Source organism: Podarcis gaigeae (genome assembly GCF_964106915.1).
Source record: "Podarcis gaigeae genome assembly, chromosome: 5".
NCBI classification, from domain to species: domain Eukaryota; kingdom Metazoa; phylum Chordata; class Lepidosauria; order Squamata; family Lacertidae; genus Podarcis; species Podarcis gaigeae.
Genome location: NC_139681.1, coordinates 77,214,839 through 77,242,043, shown reverse-complemented (window position 1 = coordinate 77,242,043; position 27,205 = coordinate 77,214,839). Strand labels below are relative to the sequence as shown.

The following is a 27,205-nucleotide window of genomic DNA, read 5'->3' as shown; positions in this document are numbered from 1 at the left end:
CCTGCTGATGAAACTTAGTGTGCGGTAATTAATAATATTGACATTTATCCATTTTAAGTCATTTATCCCCTAAGTAGTAGCAGTTGCCAGGACATTGTCCTGTTTGCCTCTGCGTAGTTCCTTCGTTATTTCAAATATTGTGATATATTGATATATCATGATGTTTAGCTGGCGATCTATCGCGATATTGAAAACCAGTTATCGCCCAGCCCTAATGGAGATCAGGAAAGGTACCACAAGGATGAAGAAGGTGCCGGCATGGTTAATTAGCAGAGTCAATGATGCAATTAGAAACAAGAACTTCCTTCAAAAAAAGAACAAAAGAGGAACGCAAACTTTGGCAAAAGAAATATAAGCTGACAATAAGGGATGCTTTAGAAAAGAATTTGAGGGGTACGTTGCTAAAAACATAAAAACCATCAACATTAAAAGACAACATTAGTAGCAGTGGTGGTTGAACTCTGAATGACAAGGAGCTCAGAGGTGTGGTAAAGCAGGAGCAGATTTCAGAGAAACTAAATGAATTATTTACATCTTCCTGTCTGAACTAACTTGGCCAGGAAGGGAATGTGAGAAACTGAGGCAAAGAGTGGCAATGAGAAATGAAGTTCCAGACCTAACAGACAGAATAAAAAGACAAATTACAGGGTCCAAATGGCATTCACCAAGAATTTTCAAAGTACTCAAATGTGAAACTGGAGATTAAAAAAAAAAAACACTAAACACATTTAACTTGTCCCTTAGAACAGTCCCTGTATTTGAGGCCTGCAAAGTGCCCAATGTTAACACCTAATTTTTAAAGAGAGACCTGGGAGGATCCTGGAAATTACAGGCTAGTTAGTTTAACAGCTGTCCAAGGAAAACAGGTGGAAAGTTTCGTTAAAGATAAAATAACCAGGCATGTAGAACAACAAACCTTGCTGAAGCAGCACAAGCATGGCTTCTGCAAGGATAAGCCTTGCCTCACTAAACTTTGTTCTTTGAGAGTGTCGACAAGCATATAGACCAGCTGACCTAAAAGCATCTATGTACAGCAACTTCAGTAGAACCCGAATATTTGCAGAAATACAAAAAAGGGAAGAAATACAAAGGGTGGGTGGGGATCTCAAGCAATGGATCCAAAACAGTCCAATGCTCAATGGTCACATATTGTGGCTACCTGCTGGCAGGGGGAACGGAAAAATTGTTTGGTTGAGGAATGGGATGGAGTGCCCTATACAGAAGTCATTTTTGTAGAAGACAAAGCAATACTGAATTAGACAAATGTATTTCAAACCGTATCCAGCTCTTGGGAGGAAAATCTGAACCTAAATAACAAGTAAAAAGTGAATTATTTAGCTTTGATTTGTACTCCACTAGAAACTTGTGATGCTGAAGTTGTACCCTACTCCACCATTCCATAAGATAGTAAAGCTCAAAAATTATACTCAGGACTGGTACCAATTTTATAGCACCATGAACTTGTTTTTCAAATATTATTTATCATCATTTATACTACACCTTTATACTACTATGCTGCTCTAATGTGTTACGAGTTGATGTGACAGGAAGGTCACAAGGAGGGCTGCATGCGTCATAATTCTGCAGAAAGTGATAGCAGGAACTGAATTCAGCTCTCTCCTCCCACAGCTTTCCAAAGGAAGTTTTTAGCTTTACTGAGTGAATATATTCTTGAAAGTGTGTGTGTTTACTGTCTCCTGAAATCCTACAAACCAGAAAACTGACTATTTCCACTTATGGTGGGAGTGTCATTCAGTGGCAGCTTTGGGGAAGCTGGTATTCTTAGAAATTAATTTGACAACAAAATAAGCAATGAGACCAACTCCCTCACTGGCATTATTGGGGATATAGAATACGCCAGATGAAGATGATTTTGATAAAGAATTGAAATTATATTTTTTATTAGCTGCGAGGATGGCTATTTTAAGACAATGGAAATATTTAGAAGGGTTAAATAAGGATTTGTGGTTACGGTCAAATCTGGTCTATAACTATTGCTGGAAAATTAAGGTATACTGGGGGATAAACAAAACAAAAAACAAAGCAAAACAAAAAGATTCATTTATAACTACCTCGCAAAAGTTTATTTTATATATAAATGATGAAAACGATTTTCAAATGCCCTTTGTGAAATATGTTACTATTTGGAATACTTAGTAACTTTTCAGCTTCATGTGAAAATATCGTAAGATGCAGAGGACAATATCCTGATTTTTATCAACAAAAAGGTGGGCATGTTATTACCCTCCAATAGACAATGCTCATTGTTCCCAGAGATTGTGAAGGCAAGCCCAAAATTGTATCTTTTGTGTGTTTCATTTTTAAGCAATTTATTGTATTATCTTTATTTTTAAATTGAATAAATAAGAAGAAATGCCTTTTAAAAAAACAGTGCTGAGAGCAGGACTGCAGCATTATTTCTCCACCATGACTAGTAAAGGTGGAATACATTACGCAAAACACCAAAAATGTCAGAATTATGCAAATTCAGAGGAATAATGCTTTTCTTATGCCTAAGTGCATAATGTATTTTTCAGTGCAGAAAACAGAGCCTTGTCCATGAGCTCTGGGGGAAGGAAGCCATTTGCTGCCCACCAGTTTTCTTCTGCTGCAGCAGCTGCTGGAAGTTAAGAGTCCCAAGCCAGTTGTACCTGGATGCAGAAAACACAGGGAGAACAGGCTTTGCCTTTCACCCCAGGTGCTGGGGGAGATGAAGAGGGCTCCAGTTGTGCTCCTCCTTGACCCCAAACAGCTGCCGTTCTCCTCCAATACCTAGTCAGCTTACTCTGCACACACGCACCAAAATGCACACATTTGTTTTAACATTTGTGGCGTTATCTGTAGGAAGTATGAGGACTTTGCTTTATGCCGGCCTAGTAAAGATTAGCCACTTTCCGTTTGATCAGCTACCAGAAACACTTCTCTTAGACCTGAGTGCCCACACCAACGCACTCCAATTTCTGGAAAGATAGCGTCCCTCACTAGAAAAGAGTAGAGTGCAAAAATGAATCACTATTTAAGATTTTATTCTTCATATCAGTTTACTGCCCCCAACTTGAAAGTTAAATTCTGTGAATAACTCTTGAGAGGTTTCTGAATATACTGCAATAATCAAGAGCAATGAAAAAGCACATGGAATAAGAAGTGGAAAGCAAGAATGGGCAGATAATATCCTCATTCACCACTGAAAATGCTTTAACTGCAGTTTATAATAGTAACGTTTTCCCTACAACATGTAAATCACTTTGTTAAAGGGGTGGCATAAAAACGCATTAAGTATCACAAAATATCACTCTGGGAAAAGTGTACTAAATTCCATACTAAATGCCTAATAAGACACTCCACAGTCACTAGAGTAAGCTACTTTAGTGACAGGTATCTTAGGCAACTGACAAAACTGAGTTTTCAACATGCAAGTATGCAGTGTCAACTGTCTTCTCAATGTTTGATTTAATTAAGAATGTGTTAACAAAAGAGTTGCACATGAAACAAAATAGACTGAAATTTGATAACTGAATGCAAGTGTAATTTTTCATACAAAACAATACTAATGAGCCCAAATGCATTTCAGTTACATGTAGGTATCTCAAATGTAAGGCTTGTAACTGATGTAGGGATTTCTTAAACCAAAAACAATTTTAAGCCACGCAGTACCTGTAAGACTTCAGTCTGTACCTTTTGTAACTGCGGACTATTCCAGAAGCTTCAGTAGCACCGTTTGCTGTGCATTCTTTTTGTAGTTGAAAGTTCCTGCAGGAACTAAGAATGGCAGCAATGTCCTTATTTAATATGGGGACAAACTAAAATCAGAAAGCTGTCTTCAGAGAGCTTTAAGTTGGTGTTCCAAACTACTTTAAGTTGGTCTTCCAAACTACATTTGTAAAAGCAGTTTGGCAAAGATTCTGACAAATTATTAATAAAATCTAACTAATATCAATGTGGTGATTAATTTTCAATTTATTAATTAGTTAAACTTATTTTTGGCCTCTATATAGGGCTGTCAATGGCCCAAAGCTGCTGCCTCACTGCACTAGTAGCCTCCATGATTTTAAGTGCCAGTAACCAAATTAAAAACTTGGTTTTAATACAACTTGAAAAAAATAATGTTCAAGAAGTCTGCTTTCAGATCACCTACTCTATGCCCCTCCCCGATCTATTTTGAGTTATTTAAGATGGGGAAGCCTCCTGAGACTAATGCACCTAGCAACAAGCGTTCAAGTGGCGAGCTGGAGAAAACATGGAGGCTTCCCAAAGGACGCCTCGGTAGTCATCATCTTCAATTTTAAAAAGATTAGAACTATGTAGCTATCGCAGGTATTCTTGCAAATATTGATATAAAAAGATTAAAGAAAACACAGGTTTCTTCAAAAATGCTCCTTCTGCTGCATGGTGTTTCAGTCTCTTGCAAATAACTATTCGTAATTTTGTGGGTTTCAAAAAACTCCCCAGAAAATTGCCAGACACAAGAGAATAGACCTTATCCATTGACTAAGTGTAGCTGCAAGGCAGTTTACTTTGTGACTCCGACCATCTAAAAGTATAAACATGTCAAGCTTTGCACTGCAGCACAATCATTTTTACTGAAAATGTACTTTGCATGTTTAAAGAAGTTCAGTACTACTCCACTGACCTGTAAGACCTGAAAAATAGCTCTAGCAGCAGTTTCAAATGACACCCTCATGGAAACCATCAATACAACCGCAGTAAATCTCTTTTCAAAAGGAAGGCTAAAAGAAAAAGTTCTATTATAGAGGTCTGCTATTAGGCAGAGACCAGATTGCGAAAGTTACCACCCAATCTACCAAACCAAAGATGGCCTGTTTCTACTGTTCCCTATGCTGTGTGGCTTTCGACGTCCATAAAAATAGTGGAAATTGGGAGATTCTAGAATACTATCATGCTACAATGTCAGAATAGTTGTAAGAATTGGACAACTCTTGCCCCTGCACACCACCACAGCTTCAGGAAAGTAGTGATAATGTTTAAGCTACAATACTTCTGGCAAGCAGCAAAGGAACTGTTAAAGTGTGGAAAAGCAAACATCATACCCTTCCCCCTAAAATTCAGGGAATTTTTGCATGTGATGAAACTGTTTTCCTGCAGGCATCTCTTATTGTCCAGGGGGCCAATCTGGAGCAAAACAACCTTGTAACCAAACAGATCCTCAAGGGAAGCTGCAGGTTTTTAAGGCAACTCCCATTTAGCCCACCACAGATGAATTAAGAATTAGCTTGCCTCAAACTGGGAACAAATTGTATTGTAGAATATTGTGTTGCAGGCCCTGCTTCCGATGGCAACTTGCCTTCATTAGTGATTTAACAGGGTGCATTGTCTAGCAGTAGCCTGTTTTAATTTACGAACTACTGCTAGTGACCTCTTTTCAGTTGAAGTTACAAGGTAAGAAGCTTTTTGTTATATGAATAGTCCCCTGCTGTTATTGTGAAATAGAAACTTGTTTGAATATATCCCAAATATATAGGTCACTCTTTACATTTAAACTTATGTAGAAAAGTTATCCATTTATTCCAGAAGAGATCAAACTGGATGACTGAAACAAAATAAGAGATCAACTGAGAACCTTGGCAGGTTGCAGTCATTCAACTTCAGTATTATGAGGCTTATACACCACTCAGTTCTGCCATGCATTCAGTTATTGCTTTCCAAGTCATGCAAGGCAGTAAAGTGAACAATCAAAACACATCATCCTGTTTTCACGTTCCTGAGCTCCGCTCAATACTGCTCTAAGAACAGATTCGGCCAATGGGGCAACTTTCATATATGGTAACATCCTGGTGCAAAAGTTACAAGGCTGGAATCTACCTACACTGCAAAAGCTACTGAATGACTAGAAATGAACATAGGATGCAACCTGTTTTTCTTTATAACTGTAAAACATGCTCTTGATTTCCAATAATGTGCAGAAAGTCATAAAAGTGTACTTGAATCTACTGGTAGCTTTGGCATGAAAATACCTAAACTCTGCTTCCAAGGCAAAGCCCTCTCCAGAGTCCCTTATAAATGTTGGTCAACAGGTATCTAAAGGTATTGAAAATAATATTGCAAAAGTGTCACAGATTTACTGTTACCAGTTAGGCCAGTCATTCCCTCCTGCATGATATTCCATTACATTCCCTGTCCCATCAGCACCCTATGGCTACTAAGGAGGGGTCAGTCCTTACTAGCCTGTTTTGAGGACTCTCTCACTTTATTTTTTTCCCCTCACCCGATTTTTTTTGTACTTCTGCAAACCTTGTGTTTTCCTGAGCCTTCTGATCTCTCTCTCTCTCTTGGGTGGGCATGGGTGGTGCCATTTTGGATAAATAAGCAGCATCACTCAGTCCTAAAGGTTGGAAATGTTGGAATCATGGCTACATTGAATTAAATGCAGGGTGTTTTTTTAAATATTCCTTAACATAAAATATTCATATATTTGAAACTCCAATACTACTGAAATACCAAACATTTTCTAGTTAAATTGGTAAACTTAACCAGAAGTCTACAGGCTGAATTCAAAGCTGCTCTTTTACAAAAAGAGAGGCTCTTTCTATTTGTGGAATTTCAGCAGAGGCTCCTGCTAGAAAAGGCTATTTTCACTAACCTTCATTTCAATCCCCCAACAACAGCACACTACACATTGTGGGTCCCCCTGTCCAAACTCCCACGCCCCACTGAACCAAACTCCGTAACTCTAGATATGTTATAGAAAAGCTATACAGAAATGAACTCTTGCTGTTCCTGAATCCCCTCTTTAAGTGACATGTTTAGATACAGCACTTAAAACCCTTAAATGTTAAGAATTCTTCTATTAATTCAGAAGATGACAGCATTTCAGACTACTATTGTGATTTTAAATCCTGTAATTCTTCAAACTAGAATGCGTTCCTTCTGAAGTGAGCAAGCATGTGAAAAAGCAAGCTTTAGAGAAGCCATTATGTTTTCTTTGCTTCAGTAAGGCAAATGCAAACAAATGATGGTGTTTCATGTTCAAATACAAATGTCTGAACACACTATAGAAAGCTATAGCAGTAGAAAACTTGCTGTAAGCCAGAAAAGCCACCAAGCTTTCTATCTATAATATTAATATTGTGAGAACGCCAAACTGCAGATGTTGAATTAGTAATGCAACTTTTACAAGTGATGTCCTCCAAGTTGGAATTTGTTGCAGTTTCTCGCCACATGTCTAGCTTTGCCCAAATCCTTACAAAGGTTTTCCCTATCTATATTCCAATTTATAGCTGCACAATTGTAATGGTTTTCTATCAAAGTATTCCCCACATATACTGTGTTTTTCATTCTTTCCACTGATAGTCTCCAAAAGCCAGGTTGGTGCTGCTGATCAACAGCATTTCTTAGGCTTTTTGGTGCTGGGTGAAGACTTTTCTATTCATCCTGGTCTTCTATTCATACTGGTCCTTTCAAATTTTAAATTTGCATTTTAACTTTGGGGTTGCAGCAAGTTTTATTTTCAAATTGTGTTTTAAGCTACTTTTGCTTTTATGTTTTATCTTGCAGTTAAATTATTTTTATACTTATTTATTGTATGCCATTCTTTTTACTGGGTGGCATACAAATATAACAAACAAATCAATTACTACTACTATTCTGCCAACTACAGAAGAAAAAGAACATGATGCATGGAACAGGGCCAGAATCCACATGGCCCAGAAGCGAATAACCATTTAACTGACATTTTTGAATACTATGGCTGCTCTAGTCAGGTTACAGCAGCTAAGTGAAGGACGTAGGCAGAATAGGTATGTTGCGGTGAACATACTACTTGATGACGAGAAACCTGCACAGTGCAAAGCCATTCATGCATACTTCAGCATGTATGCTTTTTTTTCCATACTTAAGTATTCATACCTATCCCAGAGGTTCTTTGATTCCCGTAACTTGTTCGAATGGAACACTTGGTAGAAAGTAGCTGAAGGATTCCTATGAAAGCCAGGAAACGAAACAAGATTGAGAACAGATAACAATTTGCTCGAAGGAAAATATCAAGTTTTTAGGTTTCAACATGTAGAGCTCCCCACACAAAGATCTGCAACAGCTCGTAGAGTATAGAGTAGTACAAAATAAGAGAGTTCACTAACACATGTAGCAGAAAGTGTGTAAAAATATAAGTTCCATAGATAGGAAAAGAACTGCCTTGCTGGATCAGCCAGCAAGCCCATTTCCAAATGTGGCTAGCTAGGTGCCTGTGGGGACTCACAAACAGGACACAGTGAGAGCATTTCCTGTTTTTACTTAGCATCTAATGTTTAAGAAGATACAACCTCCATACATGGTGACTCCCTTCTAGCTTTCACATATAACATACTCTAGCTCACAAACAGCAGGCTCTCCTCCTAATATGTTTTCTTATATAAGCGTGTCTTTTTACAACTTTTAATTTATAAAGTTAAGATGACATACACAATGGAAATTCAAGCAGTGAAATACGAAACCATAAACTGAAGGATTCATATTTGCTCATTTGGAAACAAACAAGTCTGTCACACTGGTCAAATATTTTTGACCAAGAATATTTATAGTCTTAAACGGCAAGGCACACTTGCACATTTCACAAGTCATTTCACAAAATAGCAAGAGAAAGGAGACCCTAGAAGTCAGGTATACTGTGTATCCATCTTCCTAAAAGAGTCAAGCCAAGAAATTATTCATTTGAGCTTCAGTGTTCCATAAAGAACCTCTCTAATCTTGATATAAAGCCTGCAAAATACTCACAACTTTTGATACACCTGAATTCAACAAGGTAACCTTTTCACCATATCCCAATTTTCAGTGGGCTGTTCCAGACAAAGTCATATACAAACGTTTCCGCACTTAACACACGTTCAACTTAAGTGTGACTGCATATTTGAGCAGTGCCAGGAAATAATTAAATAAACTGATTCAAACTGCAAAAAGGCATTAAAAGGGCAAAAATGGCCCCAAAAAGTGGGGAAATGGCCAGCAATCCCATGATCCTTTGCACCAACCTTTGAGGCCTGTGGAGAGTTGGAGTTTGAGAAAGGAGGTTTGGAGGGAGCAAGTATGGTGGAGTTTTGCGGATTTGTGGCAGAGTCTGGCTTTTTTATTTTGTGTTCCCCACTGTATGTGGTTTCACCTATACAAGTGGTACTCGGGAACATAACCCCTGCATAACTAGGAAGGCAACTGTAATAGCATTATGAGAACAAATGACTGAAAGTTCAAAAGCACTTGCTTCTGTTTAAAATTAACTACAGTGTCAACACAAACAGATGCTCACTTTAACTATGGTTAGGGGAAGCGAGTCAATTTCACACCAGATTTTATGAAGCTAGCTTGTTTCCATTAGCCACAGTTAGTATCAGCCACAGTTTAGGCACTGGGTGGCACAGCATACTGTAATTAAACTAAAATGATAGTACTGAGCTCCTTTTCTTGCAGCCATATTGAGAGAGGAGAGGGAAGGGTGCATGCAAGTCCATTGAGACTTATTTTCATAACTCTAAAGCATGGTATATATAAAAATGCAGTTGTTATCTCAAAATTGAACATTAGAAGTGGGATTAAATATCATATGAAGGTGACTGTTACATCAGCTTGCCAGGTGGCACAATCTCCCCTCTCCTCCCCCTGAATGCTGTTTGGGGGGATTCTTCAGACCCCCCCATCCCCAAAAAAGCATATCTTGGGCTTGATGTGCTTGCTTCCACTAATGCAACAACTTAGCAATAGCTTGAGAGAGAGTCAACTACGAAATTCACACATACACAATGTTAAAGCTTCAATGTAATCACGCTACAAGGCAAATCCAAAACAGAAAGCAAAAATATAGCTCCTGAAATAAAGCAAAAATTCTCTCTCGTGTCACGTCTGTAACAAGACTGACATTTTCTCAGGAAGAACTAGCTTGTAACAAAATAGTTGTTAACCACTTTCCCCAATATTTTATGAGGCTTGGGTGCGGAAGGGATGGTATGCAGAGTTGGGGATAAGAGAGAGTGTACAATGTTCAGTTAGCACAATAGTGTGCAGAAATGTCTAAATGTATTTCAATAATTACTCAACATTAATTATCAGTCACTGAACTTTTGATTCTTAGTCTACAAAACTGACAATTGTTTTCATGAGTTACTAATAATTCAGCTAGTCCACTATCCACATTCAGATTCATTCCAAAATTCCTGCCAACTAACAGCAGAAGCAGAAAATAAAACTTTTGTTTTCTCGACACCAGCTACAACTGCCAATTTTTCTTCAGCTACGCATATGTGATTATTTTTATTATGTATGAAAGGTGAAGGGCTGTTATCCTAATAAAGTAATCCAAAAACAAAATATTAACCACAGAAACTAAATTAGGGTTGCCTCTAAAGAGCATTTCAGAATAGCTGGAATTCAGAGAAATGTACAAACAGCTGTACAAGCCCAAAGCCCTCCTGACATGAAGCTTTTGGACAGGAGCTCTCCAAGAAATGTAGTAAACTGCTTTTGGAGCCGAAAGAAACTTACAAAAACTGTTTGCAATATGGCACAGATTTATGCAATTATTTGGTTGCTCCAGAAAATTCTGAAAGGGAACTTTTTCTACTGCCACAAAGATCAACGTGCTTGACTTACACTTGTAAAAGGAAAAGAATGCCATGCAAATTTTATGTGCAGCACAAATGAGTTTTTCCAGAAATAGTTGAATAGAAATTTTCCAGGGAGAAGATTGATAAAGCAGTATAAACATCACATTCAAACAAATGTTTACTTGATTTTTCTTTTAAAAAACAACTTGTACGGATTTTAAGGAATGGAGCCTTAATAGCATACAACTCATTTTGGAATCTAAACTTAATTTAAGAGTAAGAAAAAAATATAAAAGCACTCAAAATTTTAGCACTACTGAAAAGCTGTGTGAAAAAATCATAGGGATAGTCACTTGAAAAAAATATGACTTTAAGATTTGCTTAGTATTATGTCATTTGTCCAATTTTATGTTGCACAATGTTCATTCATTTTCATATTAATTTTTTTCTGGACAGATGCATTTCTAGAAGTGGAAAAAATTTCAACCCAAACCGCAGGTTGCTCCAAATTTAAGTTGGAAATGCCACTGCATGCTCAAACCTTGAATATAGCTCAGGTAGCATTTGGGATCACTTTGATTAAAATATGCAAACACATATTATGGTGCAGCTGTTGTTGCATAGAGGAACAAGTTTCTCTCTCTTTTTTTGTCAATGCTTCTAGGTTTTCAGAGGATTTTAAAAACATTTTTTTAGTTCATTATGGATCATTTCCCAGTAGTTTTTAATTATACTACATGTCCACCACATATGGTAAAAGGATCCCCCTACTGTCTTACATTTCAAAAAATTGCCCTTGGTTGATTTTGACATTTTTACTACTCTATTTGGTTTCAAGTACCACCTATGCAGCATCTTAATAAATGTTTCTCTTAGTGTTTAGCATGCTGTAAACTTTATATTTACTTTGCCCAGCTGCTCCCATAGTGCAAAATCAATACTGCGTCCCACGTCCCTGGCCCAATTTATCATTGAAGGTTTAACCATTTCCTCCATTGTACCCCACTCAAGTAGTAAGTTATACATTTTTAATAATATTTCGACCCTGGATCCTAGTATTATATTTTCAAACTGTGAGACCTGCATTTTTAACAAGATACAGCATTCAGTGCTTCAAGGTTGGCAGTTTTAGAATATGAAAGAGGCAGCTGATGTATATCGCACTAGCAATTAAGCTAAAGGAAGGGCCTGGGTCAACTGGCATAGTTACTTTTTTAATTATTCTAGAAAACAGGTGTAGCATACCACATTCCTAATACAGTCTTAGTAAAAACTTATTCAGAATACAAGTCAGAAAGCAGTGCAAGTATGCCCCTGAACAGCTGGCTACCTGCTACTGACAATCCTTTTAAAAAAGAAAACAATACTGTCAATGTTCAACCAGTTGGGACTAAAGCCAGCTTTGTTTTCCCTTTCTTCTTGCCTCCCCCATCTTTGGACCAACTTACCTGCTTCGGTCTCCTCTTTTCACACCATTTCCTTGTTTTATACGTCTCCTCCCCACCTCTGTGCTTTTTCTCTTTTCATTTTCCTCTGAATGCCTTGAGTGGCTAGCACTTTCGATCTATCGCTACCTCTCTGGATAGATCACATTTAATATAAACACTTTGTACCTATGATTTAAAGGGGTTTTAAATTAAAAACAAGAAAAACAATACAAAGAAAGCAATGGATAATAGTCAAGATTTTTAAAGTTTTAAATTAATTTAGTTGTTTCAACAACATTTCAAAATGCCTGAGTAAATAAAAAAAGGAGTTTGCTTGGCATCTAAAAGATAGCAAACAGGCATACACCTCCCTGGGAAGGGAATCCCATAGCTTGGGTACCACAATGGAGAAAGACCTCTCCCTTGTACACTCCCTTGTAAGTTTCCCCTGTGATGCAGATGGTATTCAAAGAAGGATTATCAGTCTCTGCCAGTCAAAACACTGGCTGCTGCCTTCTTATGTGATATGTTCAGCCCATGCTGAACTACAAAGTGTCATGCATAAAGCAAATAGCCATTTGTGGAGATGGTAATTAAGGCATAACATTGATAACACTACTAGTTGATGTGACATTCTACCTTAAATATGACTACAGTTTCTTTGAATCCAAATTCTGAAAGTAAGCAATACCACTGGTGTTCATTCACATATTTCTATTAATGAACTATAATGAACTGAAGAGCAAGTTGTGAAGAGATTAGAAACAGTGGGAGTGGGGTTAACAAGCACTCAATGAAAGTACTCAAGGTACTGTTTAAATATTATCTGTTCAACATATAATTATTTTAGATCATACATGTGGGTAAACTGTGGATGTATTGAACTGCTGGTTGGAGAGAATAGAAAGCAATTCTTTGACTCCTTTATTAGATAGCTGAATTAGCAACAAACCTGGAAACTTATGTTCAGGACAAAAGTATGCTTTTACTATGCTAAGTTTGGGAGAGAAAAAACCTTAGCTACTGTGGAAGTTTTAACAACACTTGTTGGCTCCCATCTTTTTCGCATACAATGCCTACCCAGATATGTAGTATGTTTACTGTGCTTAGCTTATTGCTGATTTTATTTATTATTTGACTTTTTAAAATGACTTTTTAACAGTTTTACTAATAAGGTTATTGTTTTGCTCTTTTTATCATAACTTATTTTGATCCAGAGTTTTAACTTGTAAAACACATTTTGGGGTGCCTCGGCAGAAAGACAGTACAATGGACCCTCGGGTTACGTACCTCTCTGGATATGTAATCTTCGGACTATGAAAGCGGCAAACCCGGAAGTATTTTTCCGGGTCTCGCCACTCGCACATGAGCAGAAGCGCTTTGTGCGCATGCACGGAAGCGTTCTATCACACTGTGTGTGTGCGCAGAAGCTGCGCCTCTGGTTACGGATTTTTTGGGATGCGCACAGACCCCCCCAGAATGAATTAAATCCGTATCCAGAGGGTCCACTGTATATGAACAGCTCACTATACTCTATAATGTATATTTCCAAATATAGGCCATCTGGGTTTGGAAAAGAGGGAAATATTATAGCATTTTCCATAAAATAACACACTTGAAAGTTGGATGCCTTATGTTCCAAACCTCCTGAGTGACTATTAAAGCTTACAGAAAATCAGAGTCAATCAACATCAACACAAAACCCTTGGTTAACATTATAATACAGAACCAGATTTTCAATTATGCCTTTCTAATGGTTTTTTCTGACACTGTAATAGCAGTACTATCTTTAAATTCTGTTGGTACTCATTATGTATAAAAACTAATTGAATGTCTATGCACATAGCTGAAAAAATGCAAGTTAATCAACCTCATGTTTCCATCAAGCACCTTGAGTTCCAGCCATGATGCAAAGGAAGATCCCAGGAAGGGGTTCAAGCCCGAATCTGCACTAACTTCAAGCACCGTTTTGGCAGGGACTGGGTCCGGCTGGGAGCTCCTGAGTGAAGAAAGATCCCAGCAGGGCTTGCAACCGTCAACTAATTTAATAGGCACTAACTGCATGCCCCACTTGGCAAAGAAAAAATTTAAGGTTCCTGATTGTTCCCTTACAGTCCCACAGCTGATGGCATAGCTGGGGGGGGGGGGAGAGGCTTCATAGACCCAAGATAGGGCTCCTATCGAGCCAAACTAGGCCTTTGGGCAAGAAACTCCACACTGCTGTGCTAAACCATAGTTTAGTGTTACATCTGAACAAAGACATTCATATCCATCTGTTTTTCCACTGACACTCTGAATTCTATGCCTTTATTCTTTCAAAAAATGCTCAAAGCATCCTACAGTCTAATTATGGGTGGATAGTGAGTACTCTGTCCATGTCTCATTTCCTGCAACCAGTGTCTGTAATCAGGAAAAGCAGTCTCTTTTCCAGCTGGCTGACTGTTCTATTGTTTTTATGAAAGCATAACTCAAGAAGCCAGATGTTCATAGTTGTCATCTCTTGATTTGGGGAGGGGGATTTACCCCATAAATAATTCTACTAACAGTGATTACTGAAAATGCTGGGGAACTACTCACCAAAATAGCAGAGGAAGAGACCATTTAACCTTCCAGCAGAAAAATCATGGGATTCATGGGAAATGGCTAAATCGAGTATGAGTACAAACTAAGTTTAGTTTCTATCCAAATAACCTGTATCTCACTGCTTTTTCATAGAAAGCTAAAATGGTGTTTCAGTGTGCATTCTCAATTTAAAATGAAAAGGGCTATCCATATTTGTATTCTATTTGTGCTTTTGGTTTCACACCCAGTATTTATTAGAGGAACAAAAACCTAAGCATATTCGTTCTTGTTGCACTTCCGTAAGCAGTCAGCAGAACACTTCAAGTAGAGATGGTATTACTACACAACGCACCGGTTTTTGTTTTATTTTACTTTTAAAATTCCCACGCCAAAATACTTTCCATTGCCTGATACTGTTGTTGTCCAAGCTGTGTTTCATAGAATAAGATGGACAGTGAGCTACTGGTTTAGAAGGCCTAATAATGTAAGAGTCCCTCAATAAGCTATAATGTGCCTGAACATTAAGTTCACATGGTAAGAACGTTTATGGCACAGAACCCAAGGTCCTGGTTTTGACTTTTGAAGTCATAAATAATTTGGTAATAGAACTCCTGAAGAGGTCCTAATTATTTCTCTCCAACTGAGGGGAGGGCATGGAAATCCTAATTGGTTGTTGGCTCAAGTTATGAGATTTCTGTACCTATAAGATTTGGGAAAACCAGGGCCTGGATCTCCCTTCTTTGGGCTGCACTGTGGTAGCAGGAGCTAAACCTGCAGAAGGGTGGCAAAAGTAAACATTTGGTCTTGAGGCTTTCAAAAAGGAACTAGTAACCGAGCCCTCAGGGTGGTTTAGGTAAAAATAATATCTAAACCAAACAGAAATATAATCACCTTTTTCTACATGTCTGCTGCAATAGCTGTTTTGTTCGTCTGGAGGAGACTTTTCTGGTCTGACCTTTTTTTCTTCCCAATGGGGTGGGTGGGAGAGAACACATAATGCTCCCTCTAATAGCAAACTCAGGTGGTGAGCACCCACTGAACTGGCCACAGAGAAATAATAGGGAGGGTATCAGCACGCTTAGGGAACCCTGAATTTGCAGAATTATATGTTTTTTACAAAGTCTAACCATAACTTCAACTACACATGGATTTCAAGGTGGTGTACACAAAATACAAGTATTAATACAATGTTAAAAACAATAAAAATTAAAACCTGGTGGAATATAAAATAACAGTCATTCAACCAGCTACTAAAACAATGCAATAAATATTACAAGTCTGGTAAAATAAGCAGTCTTAACCTGGCACTGGAAAGCTATTAATGTTGGTCTTATATCCCAAAGCCAGGGTGTCACCACCAAGAAGGCCCTCTCCTTTGTGGATACTTAACACACTTACAGATGGAACTTTAAGAAGCGCTTCATCTGAAATCAGTGAAACATAAAGACATGTAGGCCAAAACCTTGGAATCAGCTACCGGTCACACAGATTTTAAAATACTACTGGCTCCATTGCTCTACCTCTAAAACTGATTCCACACATGACTGATACGGGCACATGGCATGGCCTCAGGCCTTTCCTATGCAGCATCTTAATAAATGTTTCTCTTAGTGTTTAGCCTCAGGCCTTTCCTACAACCCCAAAGATGTAGTGTGCCTCCCAAGAATTGGCCAGTGCAGAATATTGTAGAATTGCTGCCAACTCTCAAAGAGACAGGACACACAGCAGGCTACTGGCTGTACTAACATTCTAGAACATACATGTTCTATTAAGGAAAAGGTCAAAGGATCAAGAGAGGGTAAAGTGAAATACCAATTACTAGTTTGTTAATAGTACTAGGGGGGACAGGAGGCCTAGAAAATGTGAAATTAGTCTTTACTTGTGACTTGCTCCTAAGTACAATATCCTCACAAGCTTAGGACATGTCTTAAAGGCCTGCCGGAGACAGACACTGCACACTCCTATTGTGAAGTAATGAATCATTGCAATCTTTTGTTGCAAGTCTCACTTGCATCTATTTGGTGATGATGCTCTTTGGCATAAATCAAAGAGACACATGAAAAGAATACAACAGCAATTTGAGGGAAGGGTTCTAGTAAAGGGTTGAAGCCATTCTGCTATACAGCTCTTTAACCTCCTGTATAGCAAAATCCCATGGCATCTAATGGGACCTGCCCCATGTTACGCATGCCCCAGTATTTTGATTTATTCTCATCAACAACAGAATGGTTATAAACGCAATCCACACAAACTGCCTACTTGCCAAGGCATACAGGCTCAGACCCACCCACAAAGCATTTATTCACCAAACCTGGATGTCTTGGGGACCTTTTTTGCTGCTAACTAATCACACAGAATAAGGTCTGAAAGCAGGCCTATATCTTTTTGCTGCTGTTACTGTTTCATTTCCTCCTTCAGCTGTTTATATGGCTCTGCATTTTCTGCAAACACTTTTGTGTTCTAGCTTGCCTTTCATAAACTAGACTGGTTTTCCAAATGTTCTACTCCGGAAGGCATACACAACACCTTAGTGTGTGAATAACACTCCTAGTCACAAGTACAACAGCTCTCATGTTGGTGAGCACTAAGCCACTGATACTTTTGGGGGGTACCCTGGAGTTGGCTCAAAAGCTTTTCAAAAATGCTTCAAGAGCAGCAGTAGCTTTGAAATATAGCTAAAATATAATGGCCCATCAATATTGCTAACCTTCCACTGCAATGTGCAGCTGCCAGACTGCTGCCAACTTACTAGGTCACGCTCAACTCAACTGGGGCAGCAACAAGGCATAACAAGGCCTGCCTCACGCCTCACAAAAAACAACTAGGAGCTGTAAAATATGCCCCAGATTATTTTTTTACAATGTACTCATAGGTTTCATACAAGGTTTCATAGCAAACATGCAGTAGGCTCTCAGCAGTCAACAGAAAAGCTTTCCCTGAAACTAGTTTTTAAAATGCTGCTTCAAGAGATCCTGCTTCATTTAAAGTATGCATGTTGACACCCAAGATCCATTTTTAAAACGAATATAGAAAAATTGGTCTGCCAAGTCAAATAAAGTATTTTAAATATACAGCAATATTCCCTTGTTCAAAAAACCCCGAGAACAGTCTTAACTATTGTCTGATATTGAAACACTAGTTATGTCTTTATGTTAGGACATAGATGGCTGGGAGAAAATAGCTACATAGTTGTGGCACTGGTACCAAATGTTATTAGATGTTCTTAAAATAAAAGGCTCAATGTGTGCATCTGAGCTGCACAAGATGATGTTATTCTAATAACCTGAAGATAATATTTCTCCCTGCCAAAAAGAAATCTGACACAGCTTTAGCAAAGGAACCATAATACTACAAGACTTCCCTTGTTTTGCTGCTTGAAGTTTTCATTTCAATGCAGAATTAGCTCACTAAAGTCTGTAAAGCAGAAAAGGGAAAAAGCTTCTAGAAAGTTGGCATTACAGGATAAGAATATAATAATTTAAACTTTTATTTTATACCAGATTACTTCAACACTTGCAAACATTCTGCACGCTTCTATTTGATTCCATCGCACTCCCTTCAATCACTCCCTCCACATAGGCCCCAGAACTGAGAACTAGAACCTCTGATACTAATATTTCAGACCACCCATTTTAATAGTGAGACTTTTAAAGGATTGCATTGCTCACGGTGTGCATTCATACTAATTGCCCTCACAGATCAGAAGGTGATTTTAAAGGAAGCAGTCTTTAACTGCTATAGAGCTGAATTTACATAGTAAAATTAAGAATTTGTCATCCACTACAGATTTAATTACCTTTGTTTCTATTTTACATCTACACTTTTAGATGTGAAAGAAGAATGAAGCAGCACTGCATATTGTGGGAATGCTTCGGGTCTATGCAGGATTCTCACTTGCATTTGTTTCTGGTCCACATCCACAAATCACTTCAACATGGCAAACTGCTATTTTAGAGGCTGAAATTATGAAAGCCTGTAGCTGTTCTGAGCATGCTCAAGAACACAACTTTAAAGGATGAAATTCAGTAACAGCAGGATATGAGCAGTACCTACTGTTTTCAATTTGCATAATCCTTTTATTCCCCCTCCCTTCAAGTAAAGCATATAAGAGCAATGCATAAAGAGACCCTTATCAATGTTGATGCTAATGCAAGGTTTTGTTCTATTATGAAAGAGGCCTCAAGAGCTCAGTTTTACCATTTATAATACTTTATCAGCAACAATTAGCACACTATACAAGTAAGCTTTTTCATAGAACAGAGATACTCTATGAAGAAATCCTTACAATCAGGTTTTCAACAATCCAGCGGCTGCTGTGGAGACTTCACAATTGCAGCTATTCATTAGAGTGCTGGACTACAGCCTGCACAGTTCACACTGGTCAGTTATCTATCCCTTTTCTAACCAGTCTGGTAATATTTGCACCGGGTATCTGCCAAACATGTAGGAGGCTTAAACAAGCTTTCCCAGTGATGTATTCTTTCAAGAGTGGCAACATATTTCTCAAGAGCCAAAAGTATAGTAATCAGCTAGTTATGTTTTTAGAAGTCTAGTGAATGTTTGGATTTAACAGGATTAAAAGATCTAAGGTTTCATTTTTACCAGTTTAATTTATGCCAGTTATTAAAACACATCTAAGGATTTTGTCATCTGAAATGCATTAAGTATTTACTAAAATAAACTCAAAATGGTAACTACAGTATATATTCTATTAATATGGCATCATCTAGCAGTTCACATTCATCGCTTATTAGTTTCTGAGTCCAACATGGAGAACAGATTCTATATATTGTGACAGCTCTGCAGCTTAAAAAACAGTCTGGTTTTCTGGATGTACAATATTGCCAGAATATTTTGTATATTAGCAATTTGGAACCCTTACTTTTATACTAGATACAGTAAAGGACCCCTGGACGGTTAATTCCAGTCAAAGGCGACTTCAGGCCGAGGGAGCCGGCGTTTGTCCACGGACAGCTTTCCAGGTCATGTGGCCAGCATGAGTTAATTGCTTCTGGTGCAACGGGACACCGTGACGGAAACCAGAACGCATGGAAACGCTGTTTACCTCCCCGCTGCAGTGGTACCTATTTATATACTTGCACTGGTATGCTTTCGAACTGCTAGGTTGGCAAGGGCTGAATCATAGGGATGCCAATCGTAAAGTCGGCGGTTCGAATCAGCATGATGGTGGTGAGCTCCAGTTGCTTTGTCCCAGCAACTTGTTTACTACACAGGCACCAACTAATTATGAATTATTTCTGGAATAAAAAGGAGAACTAAAATACAGAGGCACCAAATTACAGCATCTCCAAATGTAGCTTTTGAAAACTTTGATTGGAGACTTGCTAGAAACAAGTAATTTAAAGAGAACATCCAATAACACTTACCAAGTCACATAATCTAGCAATGTTCCCAGCAGGACCAAGGCCTTGGGCTGTTTCATACCAATTCCCAAGTTAAAGACTACTATTCACGTTTTGAAGGTCCTAGCTGCACCACATTCCTGATCCATCCCAATATACATTAGTTTACTATATAAAAGTACTTAGAAGCAGTTCTTGAACTGGTGCTGGAGCAAGGAAACAATCTGTTCTCCTGGACAAAAAATATTAATACAACACCATGCATTAAGAGCACAGTTTGAAAACTTGATACCGTCCTCACCAATATTAAGCTGCTGATATGTTCTGTATTGTCATTACAAGCGCTACTTCATTGTAACACCTTTTATGACTCATACAGAGGTTAACTGAACTGACAGCTAAGTAATTTAATATGACTACAAGAACATCAATAAAAGAGGCCTCACATTGAGATAATGGGTTTCTCTTGCACATTCCATGTTGATAGAATCCTCGTGGAGGCCAAATCCAGAGTTAATCTCTGGTACCCATACAGTAACTAATTTGAAATCCAAACACAAGCCAACTCCCCCTTTTTATAATTTTCTGCAAAATGTTTCTGCCTAACATTTCTCCTGTATATTTTATCTCAATTATCAACACACAAGAAGCTGGCCGAAGGGGCCCAGCAAGCCACTCTTCTGTTGCTGAAGAAATAAAAGGGGGGAGTATTTGAACAGTATGTGAACACCCTCTTAAGCATGCTGTTGTTTCTTGGAAGAGGCCTGTCATAAGACAACTGAAGTGTCCCACAGACATTTCTAGTTGTACACAATGCCCCACAGAACTAGTTTATTTGCATTCGGTATAGCCCAAGGAATTCTGCTATACTGTACTGGTCACTGACAAAATAATCCATGTATGTGTGTCAGCTCAAAAATTTTGCTTCAAGTAAGATTATTTACACACATTGTTCCACAATACCATAATAAACGTAACTTGCATACAGCCTTTAATCAGTACCACCAACTGAAGAACAAAGCCTACAATTTGAAGCAAGCATACTAAGACTAAAAATATCCTCAATAAATGTGATTAGGATTGTACTATACATACATTAAAATTTCTTATCAATACATCAGATCCAACCAAATTTAGCACACCCACTTAAAAAATAGTATGTCAGTGGGTTGCATTCAATGGCTGCACAAGTGGAAGGCAGACCATGCAAGCACTCTTATAGCTTCCCTTCCTCGCCCCTGCAACTCTTGTACTCTCCAAAACCCCTGTTCAGAGGGAACTCTGTTGTATGGGGCAGCGGTGCAACAGAGAGTATTGCCTAAAATCAGGAAGAACTGTGCACCAGAGCAACTCCCCAGATCCCTCTGCACAATTTCAGGCTAGTTCCCCCTCACACAGCATAGTATGCAACACAGATCCACTGTCTGAGAGAGGCAACTCTCCAGAGGTTTCTCAGGGAGAGGGGGAGAAGAGAAAGATGGATTGCACAAGTCCCTTTTCACTCACACTACAACTCGATATTAGCATCAGGCTTAATACCAAAGCTATCCCTTTCCCCCTTACCAAGTCCACTTCCTTTATCTTGAAGTTGAAGCGAGGATGTTTATTTAATAAAACAAAATACGATATATACCTCCATTAGCGGTGGTTTCAACTTCAGTAAACCATAGCAAAATCAAGTTAGATGTAATACCCAATTGCTAATGCTGTATCAATTTCTGCAAAGCGGCAGGTGCCTGTTCTCTTCTGTATTTAATCATAAGTAGATTTGTTGACAAGTAGAGATCATACCTATACTAGGTTACAATTTCCTCAAGTTGAGAATTTCTACTTGATGCTTACAACTCAAATGTATTGGAATACTCTGATGCACAAGGCAATTTCATATGCTATTTGAAAGACTTCAAGAAATAAGCACATTTTAGGGAAAGTTACTCTACACTTTAAATTAGCACCAACAGTGCAATCCTATACACATCTACTCAGAATTAACCCTTAATTGGGGCATAGTCTCAGATAAACAGGTATAATAAGATTGTGGCAAGAGATGACTAAGGATTTCCATCCCTATGCTACTAAATTTACAAAGAGGAACTCTTACAGAGCTAGGCCAGAGGTTAATAGGACAGTCCTCTCACTTCTACGAAGGAAATTCAGTCATTTCCCAAGGAAAGTGTTTGCATCTTCTGCCCCTCTCATTGTGCTACAGTACTGTTCTACTTATTTCCTTCTACTGTGCTTGTACGAATAAACATTTTCATGTACAGTAAGACTCTTAATGAAGTGGTATGTTTTTTTTAAAGTTATCAATTATTTATAGAATGCTTAAGGGCTACATTTCCAAATTTGGTTCTTTACCCAAAGAAATAGAGCCCATATGAAATGTGTTACCCACACAACTTTCCCTAAAGAGAGGGAAAACCCTGTCTTTCGTTCTGTCCACAGCAGCAGTTGTTAATAAGAATTGTGGAACAGCACAACTTTCCTTGAAAATCCTGAAGCCCTTTACGATGCAATTCTATACATGCAAACTTACACCCAAACAAGTTGCTTTATAACTCGCTTCTTTTCCGTTTAAGCATGCTAAAGCTACAATCCCAAATACACATCATGAAACAAGTCTCACTGAATAAATATCCCAAGTTTATACTGTAATTCACCAATCTCTCAAAGCTTGTTCCCTTTATAATAACCGCACACCTAACAATGATAAAGCAAGGGTTCTATTTAAAAACAAGTAATGTGATGCCATGGCTAACTTGCTTACTTTTTCCTATGAAGCACATTTTGTTAGTAAGCTTTTGCAGCCATTACACTGAAACTGCTTAAGAAAACATGTTACAAATCTGCCCACTGAATTACACACACCCATTGATAACTATGTTTCCATTGCTGTCATGTATATGTATTCAACATTAACAGAGAATAGGTCTGGATTTATTCAGCTAACATAGCTCAAGTTAAACAAGTGCATAGCATAAAGACTAACTATATATCCAACTTGTGCTTTAAACAATGGAAGAGAGTAACCTTACTTCAAGTTATCAATTGTGATGGGCTTGAAAGTCCTTGTAACTGTTTTTTCAAGACTACGGAAACAGTGATTTGCTTTTTGTATTCAGCTTAATATTCATAGTCTCATTTCCTTAAGTTCTTCCTTACGGTGGTTTACACATTTTTGCTACACAAGTAGTTTAGTAGTGAATCCCCTTTGTCACATCGTATGTCACATCTTTGGAAGAGATTAAGACACTTAAACTTGATAAATAAATGCTGTAAGAGTGTCTGCAACTAGACACTTGCATAAAAAAAAGATAGAAGATAAATACCTGTCTTCATCACCATCAACAGGAATAGATATGCCAAAGACAGAGCTGGCAAGACTGTTCATTGGAGTAGTTGCAGGTAAATTAAGAGGGTTTGCTAAAGTGTCCGGAATAGGTGGCTTCACAAGAAGTTTATTTTCAGCAAGAGAAAGTGGTGGTTGAGGTAGGGGTTCAGATTTTCTTCTAGTATCATCAATCTGGCCTAAAGGTTGATTTGGAAATTGTCCAATGTTAGATTGTGGCAGATTTGCAGGTACATTGGTTGTGCCTTGCATTAGTGGAAGGCCAACATGTTGCTGGACAACACTGGAGCTCCTACTGACAGATGTATGGCTGGTCAGCTGGGACTGGACTAAAGTAACAGGGGCATTTGGCATAGTAACAGAAGTTGTAGACACACTGGGCACACTAGTACCCGGTACAGCTGCAGGCACATTCTGAACTCCAGAAACTATACTGTGAGGAGCACCGGCCACTTGACTGCTTCCACCCATTTGCTGCTGAGTCATAGATTTCTGTTGCACAACCCCCGCATGGCCAATGCCTTGCTGCACCACACCTCCTGGCTGAGGAATGACAGTCTGAATTGGAGTTGTCAGGCCACCCTGCAATAGCCCAGATACCTGTCCTACAGTTTCACCAGTTTGCGAAGAAACTCCCATCACTGGTGCTATGGGTGAGGGATTTGGACCAGCTATTTGTGCTGCTGGAAGACTGGATGTTCCAGTGCTTGGGACAGAACCTGAGATGGCCTGTTGAGTAGCTCCTTGAGACTGCATGACTGTCATATGTTGAATGTATTCCGGCTGGGCAGGAGTTTGGGCTGGCACCAGATGCACTGGTGGAATCTGCGACTGAGAATAAGCAAATTGCTGAGTCTGAGCCACAGGTACATTAGCTTGCTGTACCTGCTGTTGTGGCATAGGCAAACCTGTCTGGGCTATCGCTACATTCGAAGGTGGCATGCCTTTCCCATTAGGTCCAGCCTGTCCCATGTTCTGTGCATTTACCTGTGCCTGGGTCTGCAGCGGAGGCCCCATCATTTGCTGGCTCGCTGCTGTAGCCCCTGAATAGATTGGCTGAGCATTACTGTGAGGCACAGCCCCGCCTACGGGCTGCTGCCCAATGACAAAATTGGGTTGCTGTGGAGAGGGTTGGTTTATTTTCTCTGGCTGGAGTAGCTGTGACACAGCAGCAAGAGAGCTGTCAGCCAGGGAGTCGGGGCCATGTGCCGAAGTTGCAACCCCCGAAACTATCAAAGAGCCACCAGTAGCACCTAGGCCACTATCCCTATCTTGAACAGCTTGTTCAAAAGTACTGTTGTGTCTAATGCAATCCCCAGTCCTGGCTAAAACGGCCCCGCCCTCGGAGTCCCGGTCATAGTATTCCATACACGTCCATCGCCCCCGTCTATAGGGCTCTCCTGTACCGTGGTCCAGCTTAATCACCCTGAAGCGGGAACTGCATGCGGCGGCAGCCGTTAGAGGCATGGCTCCAGAGCCAGCAGCTGCCTGCGCAGTGCTGCCTCCTGCTGCCGCTGAAGAGGCCGGGGCGGCAGCCGCTGGGAGCACCGCGGAGCTCCTGGGAACAGCTCCTCCGTTGGCGGTCGGCACAGCAGGGGAAGGCGGCGGCGGCTGGATCCCTCCGGAGGCCGCGGCGGCGACGGCGGCAGCAGCCACTTGCCCATCCAGGAGCAGGTTGGGAGAGACTGTCCCCGGGGTCTCCGCGTCGCCCACGTTGTTGAGGGTCTCCTCGGAGGAGCTGCGCTCGCAGACATCTTCGGGTCCGTAGTCGGTGGCGCGGGACACGTCGAAGATCTCGGAGGAAACGTCCTCGGTGCGGGATTCATCCGGGTCGTCCAGGCTCTCGGTGTCCTCGGTGATGCTGCTGGCCACCTGGGCCGTCGTCACGCTGGTGATCTGGAAGCAGCTCTTCTTCTTGGCCGGCATCTTGGACATGGTGCTTCCCCCGGGAGAATAAAAGAGGATAAGTCGTCGTCGGGGGAGAGAGAATGAGGATGGGGGGTTCCGCCCACCTGCCCTCGCCGGAGGAGAAGAGAAAAGCAAAGAGCCGGAAAATGAAAAGGCTCGGTGGAGAAGGCAGAAGTCTGAGCCGGCCCTGGCGCAGCGGAGGGGAGGATCACGTTCTGTCTACAGCGCAGTCGCCGGCGGTATCGCACATTCCTCCGGCCCTCGCGACGCAGCCCCGGCTCAGCAGGCGGCCACCACCAGGCCTGGGGTTGGCGATGGGGGGAAAGGGAGAGCGAGGCAGAGGAGAATGGAAGGGGGGCGGCGGCCGAGCTCCTCCTCTTCCTCCCCCCGAGTAAGGCTGCGGGCCCCTCGGCGGGCGGGCGGGCGGCGCCACCTCCTCCTCCTCCTCTTCTTCTCCTTCTTCCCTCAGCAGCGCCCCGCCGTCCCCCTTTCGCAGCCGCGGCTCTCTTCACACAGCCGGCTGTGGGGCTCCCAGGGCCGGGGTGGCGCTCTCCGCGGGGGTTTCCGGCGAGACCCGCGGTCCCCGAGGCGGGCCCAAGGCCGCTAGTCCGTCCGCTGTCCGTCCGTCGGGTCTCGGGGAAGAGGGGCGGCGGCGGCAGCCGGCAAGTGAGGCGCAGGCCGCCCTGCCTCCGCTGTCTACCTGGAGATCAGCACCAGACGCATCTTCTCGGGAGGAGGGAAGGAAAAGGGGGGAGGAACCAGCCCGGCTCACAGCGGCCCCCTCAGGCAGGCGGGCCTCCTAGACGCGGCTCTCTCTGCGCCGACGACGGAGGAGCCGGCCGGGCCCTTTTCCCTCCGCCTCACACTCTCTTCTTTCTCTCCCCCCCTCCCCCTTCTTTAAAGTCCGTGCGCGCTGCGCTCTCCAGCGCTGTGCCGAAGGAGCTGAAATTCAAACTGCTCACTCCCCTCGCTCAAGATGGGGCTCAAATGGAGCCGCGAGGCAACCTGGGAACTGGAGCTTAAGCCGCTGCTACTGCGGCAGCCGACACGGGGGGACCGCCTCTTACGCACAGGCGAGCTGACGTCACCGCCGCCCGGGCGCGCCTCCCATCCTTCCCCCCGCCCTCCCCCAGGATGAAGAGGTTCTGTCCTGGCCACGGAAAGGGGGCGGGCGGAGGAGACGAGGCGGCCGAGGAGAGGAAAGGGGCGGAGTCACCGCCGAGGGGAAAAGAAAAAACCCCTCCCCCCTGAGATCGTCATTTCAACCGTTTGGAATGTTCCACTCGCCCCGTAGCAGCCCCCCTCCTCCTCTTTCTTCACTGCGGGCTTGGTACCTTCCGTCGAAGGAGAGGGTGGGGGAGGGAATGGCGGCGTGACATCCTCCCCCCGCCTCAACTCGCTCCATTTTGGCGAGGAGGCTGAGGTGGTACTTTGCTCAGTCTTTCTCCGTGCGAGGCCGAGGGAGGGAGGCTCAACCGCGGCTGCCGTAGCTTTCGCGTTACGAGAACGTCAATGTGGCAATGACAGGAACAGAATTATTTTTATATATTTATATATTTTACGCTGAGATGCACGACGCGCCCTATTACTACAAACCTTTTGCTCCCTGAAGGGTTTTCTGAAGGGCTTCGCTCCTCCTCCCTTTGCCCCGCCCCTACAGAAAGGCCACGCCGTTGCGTTTCGCCGTCTTTAATCCGAATTCACGACCAGTTCATCTTGCACACGGTCGCCGCAAGATTCGGATTAAGGTCTCTTCGTTTCCTACAAAACTTGTCGACAGTATTAAAGCGGTGCACTAAAACACGCCTCAGAAGTGAGTAGTCCCGTGGACTGGCGCTGGCCACGCATAAAATAAAGCTGATTTGATGGCCAAATGAACAACTTGCATCTCAAATCCTCTTGTGCGTTTTTGCTTGAAAGTATGGCATGTAGGGACGCAGGTGGCGCTGTGGGTTAAAGCCTCAGCGACTAGGACTTGCCGATCAAAAGGTCGGCGGTTCGAATCCCTGCGGCGGGGTGCGCTCCCGTTGCTCGGTCCCAGCGCCTGCCAAC

The 27,205-nt window shown here is 41.2% G+C and overlaps 1 protein-coding gene and 1 long non-coding RNA gene across 3 annotated transcripts in view; both read right to left on the bottom strand.

The window, feature by feature from the left end:
* TSC22D2 (TSC22 domain family member 2) overlaps window positions 1-26,257 on the bottom strand; it is a 37,564-nt gene extending 11,307 nt beyond the window's left edge. The window contains exons 1-2 of one of the 2 annotated variants that reach the window (XM_083739424.1): window positions 23,226-26,257; window positions 7,864-7,935 (exon numbers count right to left, since the gene is read on the bottom strand). In XM_083739424.1, coding sequence (XP_083595550.1) covers window positions 7,864-7,935; window positions 23,226-25,180 — 2,027 coding nt within the window. In that variant the 5' untranslated portion in view covers window positions 25,181-26,257. The remainder of the gene's footprint in view (window positions 1-7,863; window positions 7,936-23,225) is intronic. The other variant, XM_083739425.1, reaches the window with a different exon arrangement.
* LOC310845159 lies at window positions 13,093-22,519 on the bottom strand. The gene is made up of 2 exons (XR_014564527.1): window positions 16,160-22,519; window positions 13,093-16,107 (listed from the first exon to the last, which is right to left on the bottom strand). It is a non-coding gene; the product is annotated as an uncharacterized lncRNA (long non-coding RNA).
* Window positions 26,258-27,205: the final 948 nt, after the last annotated feature.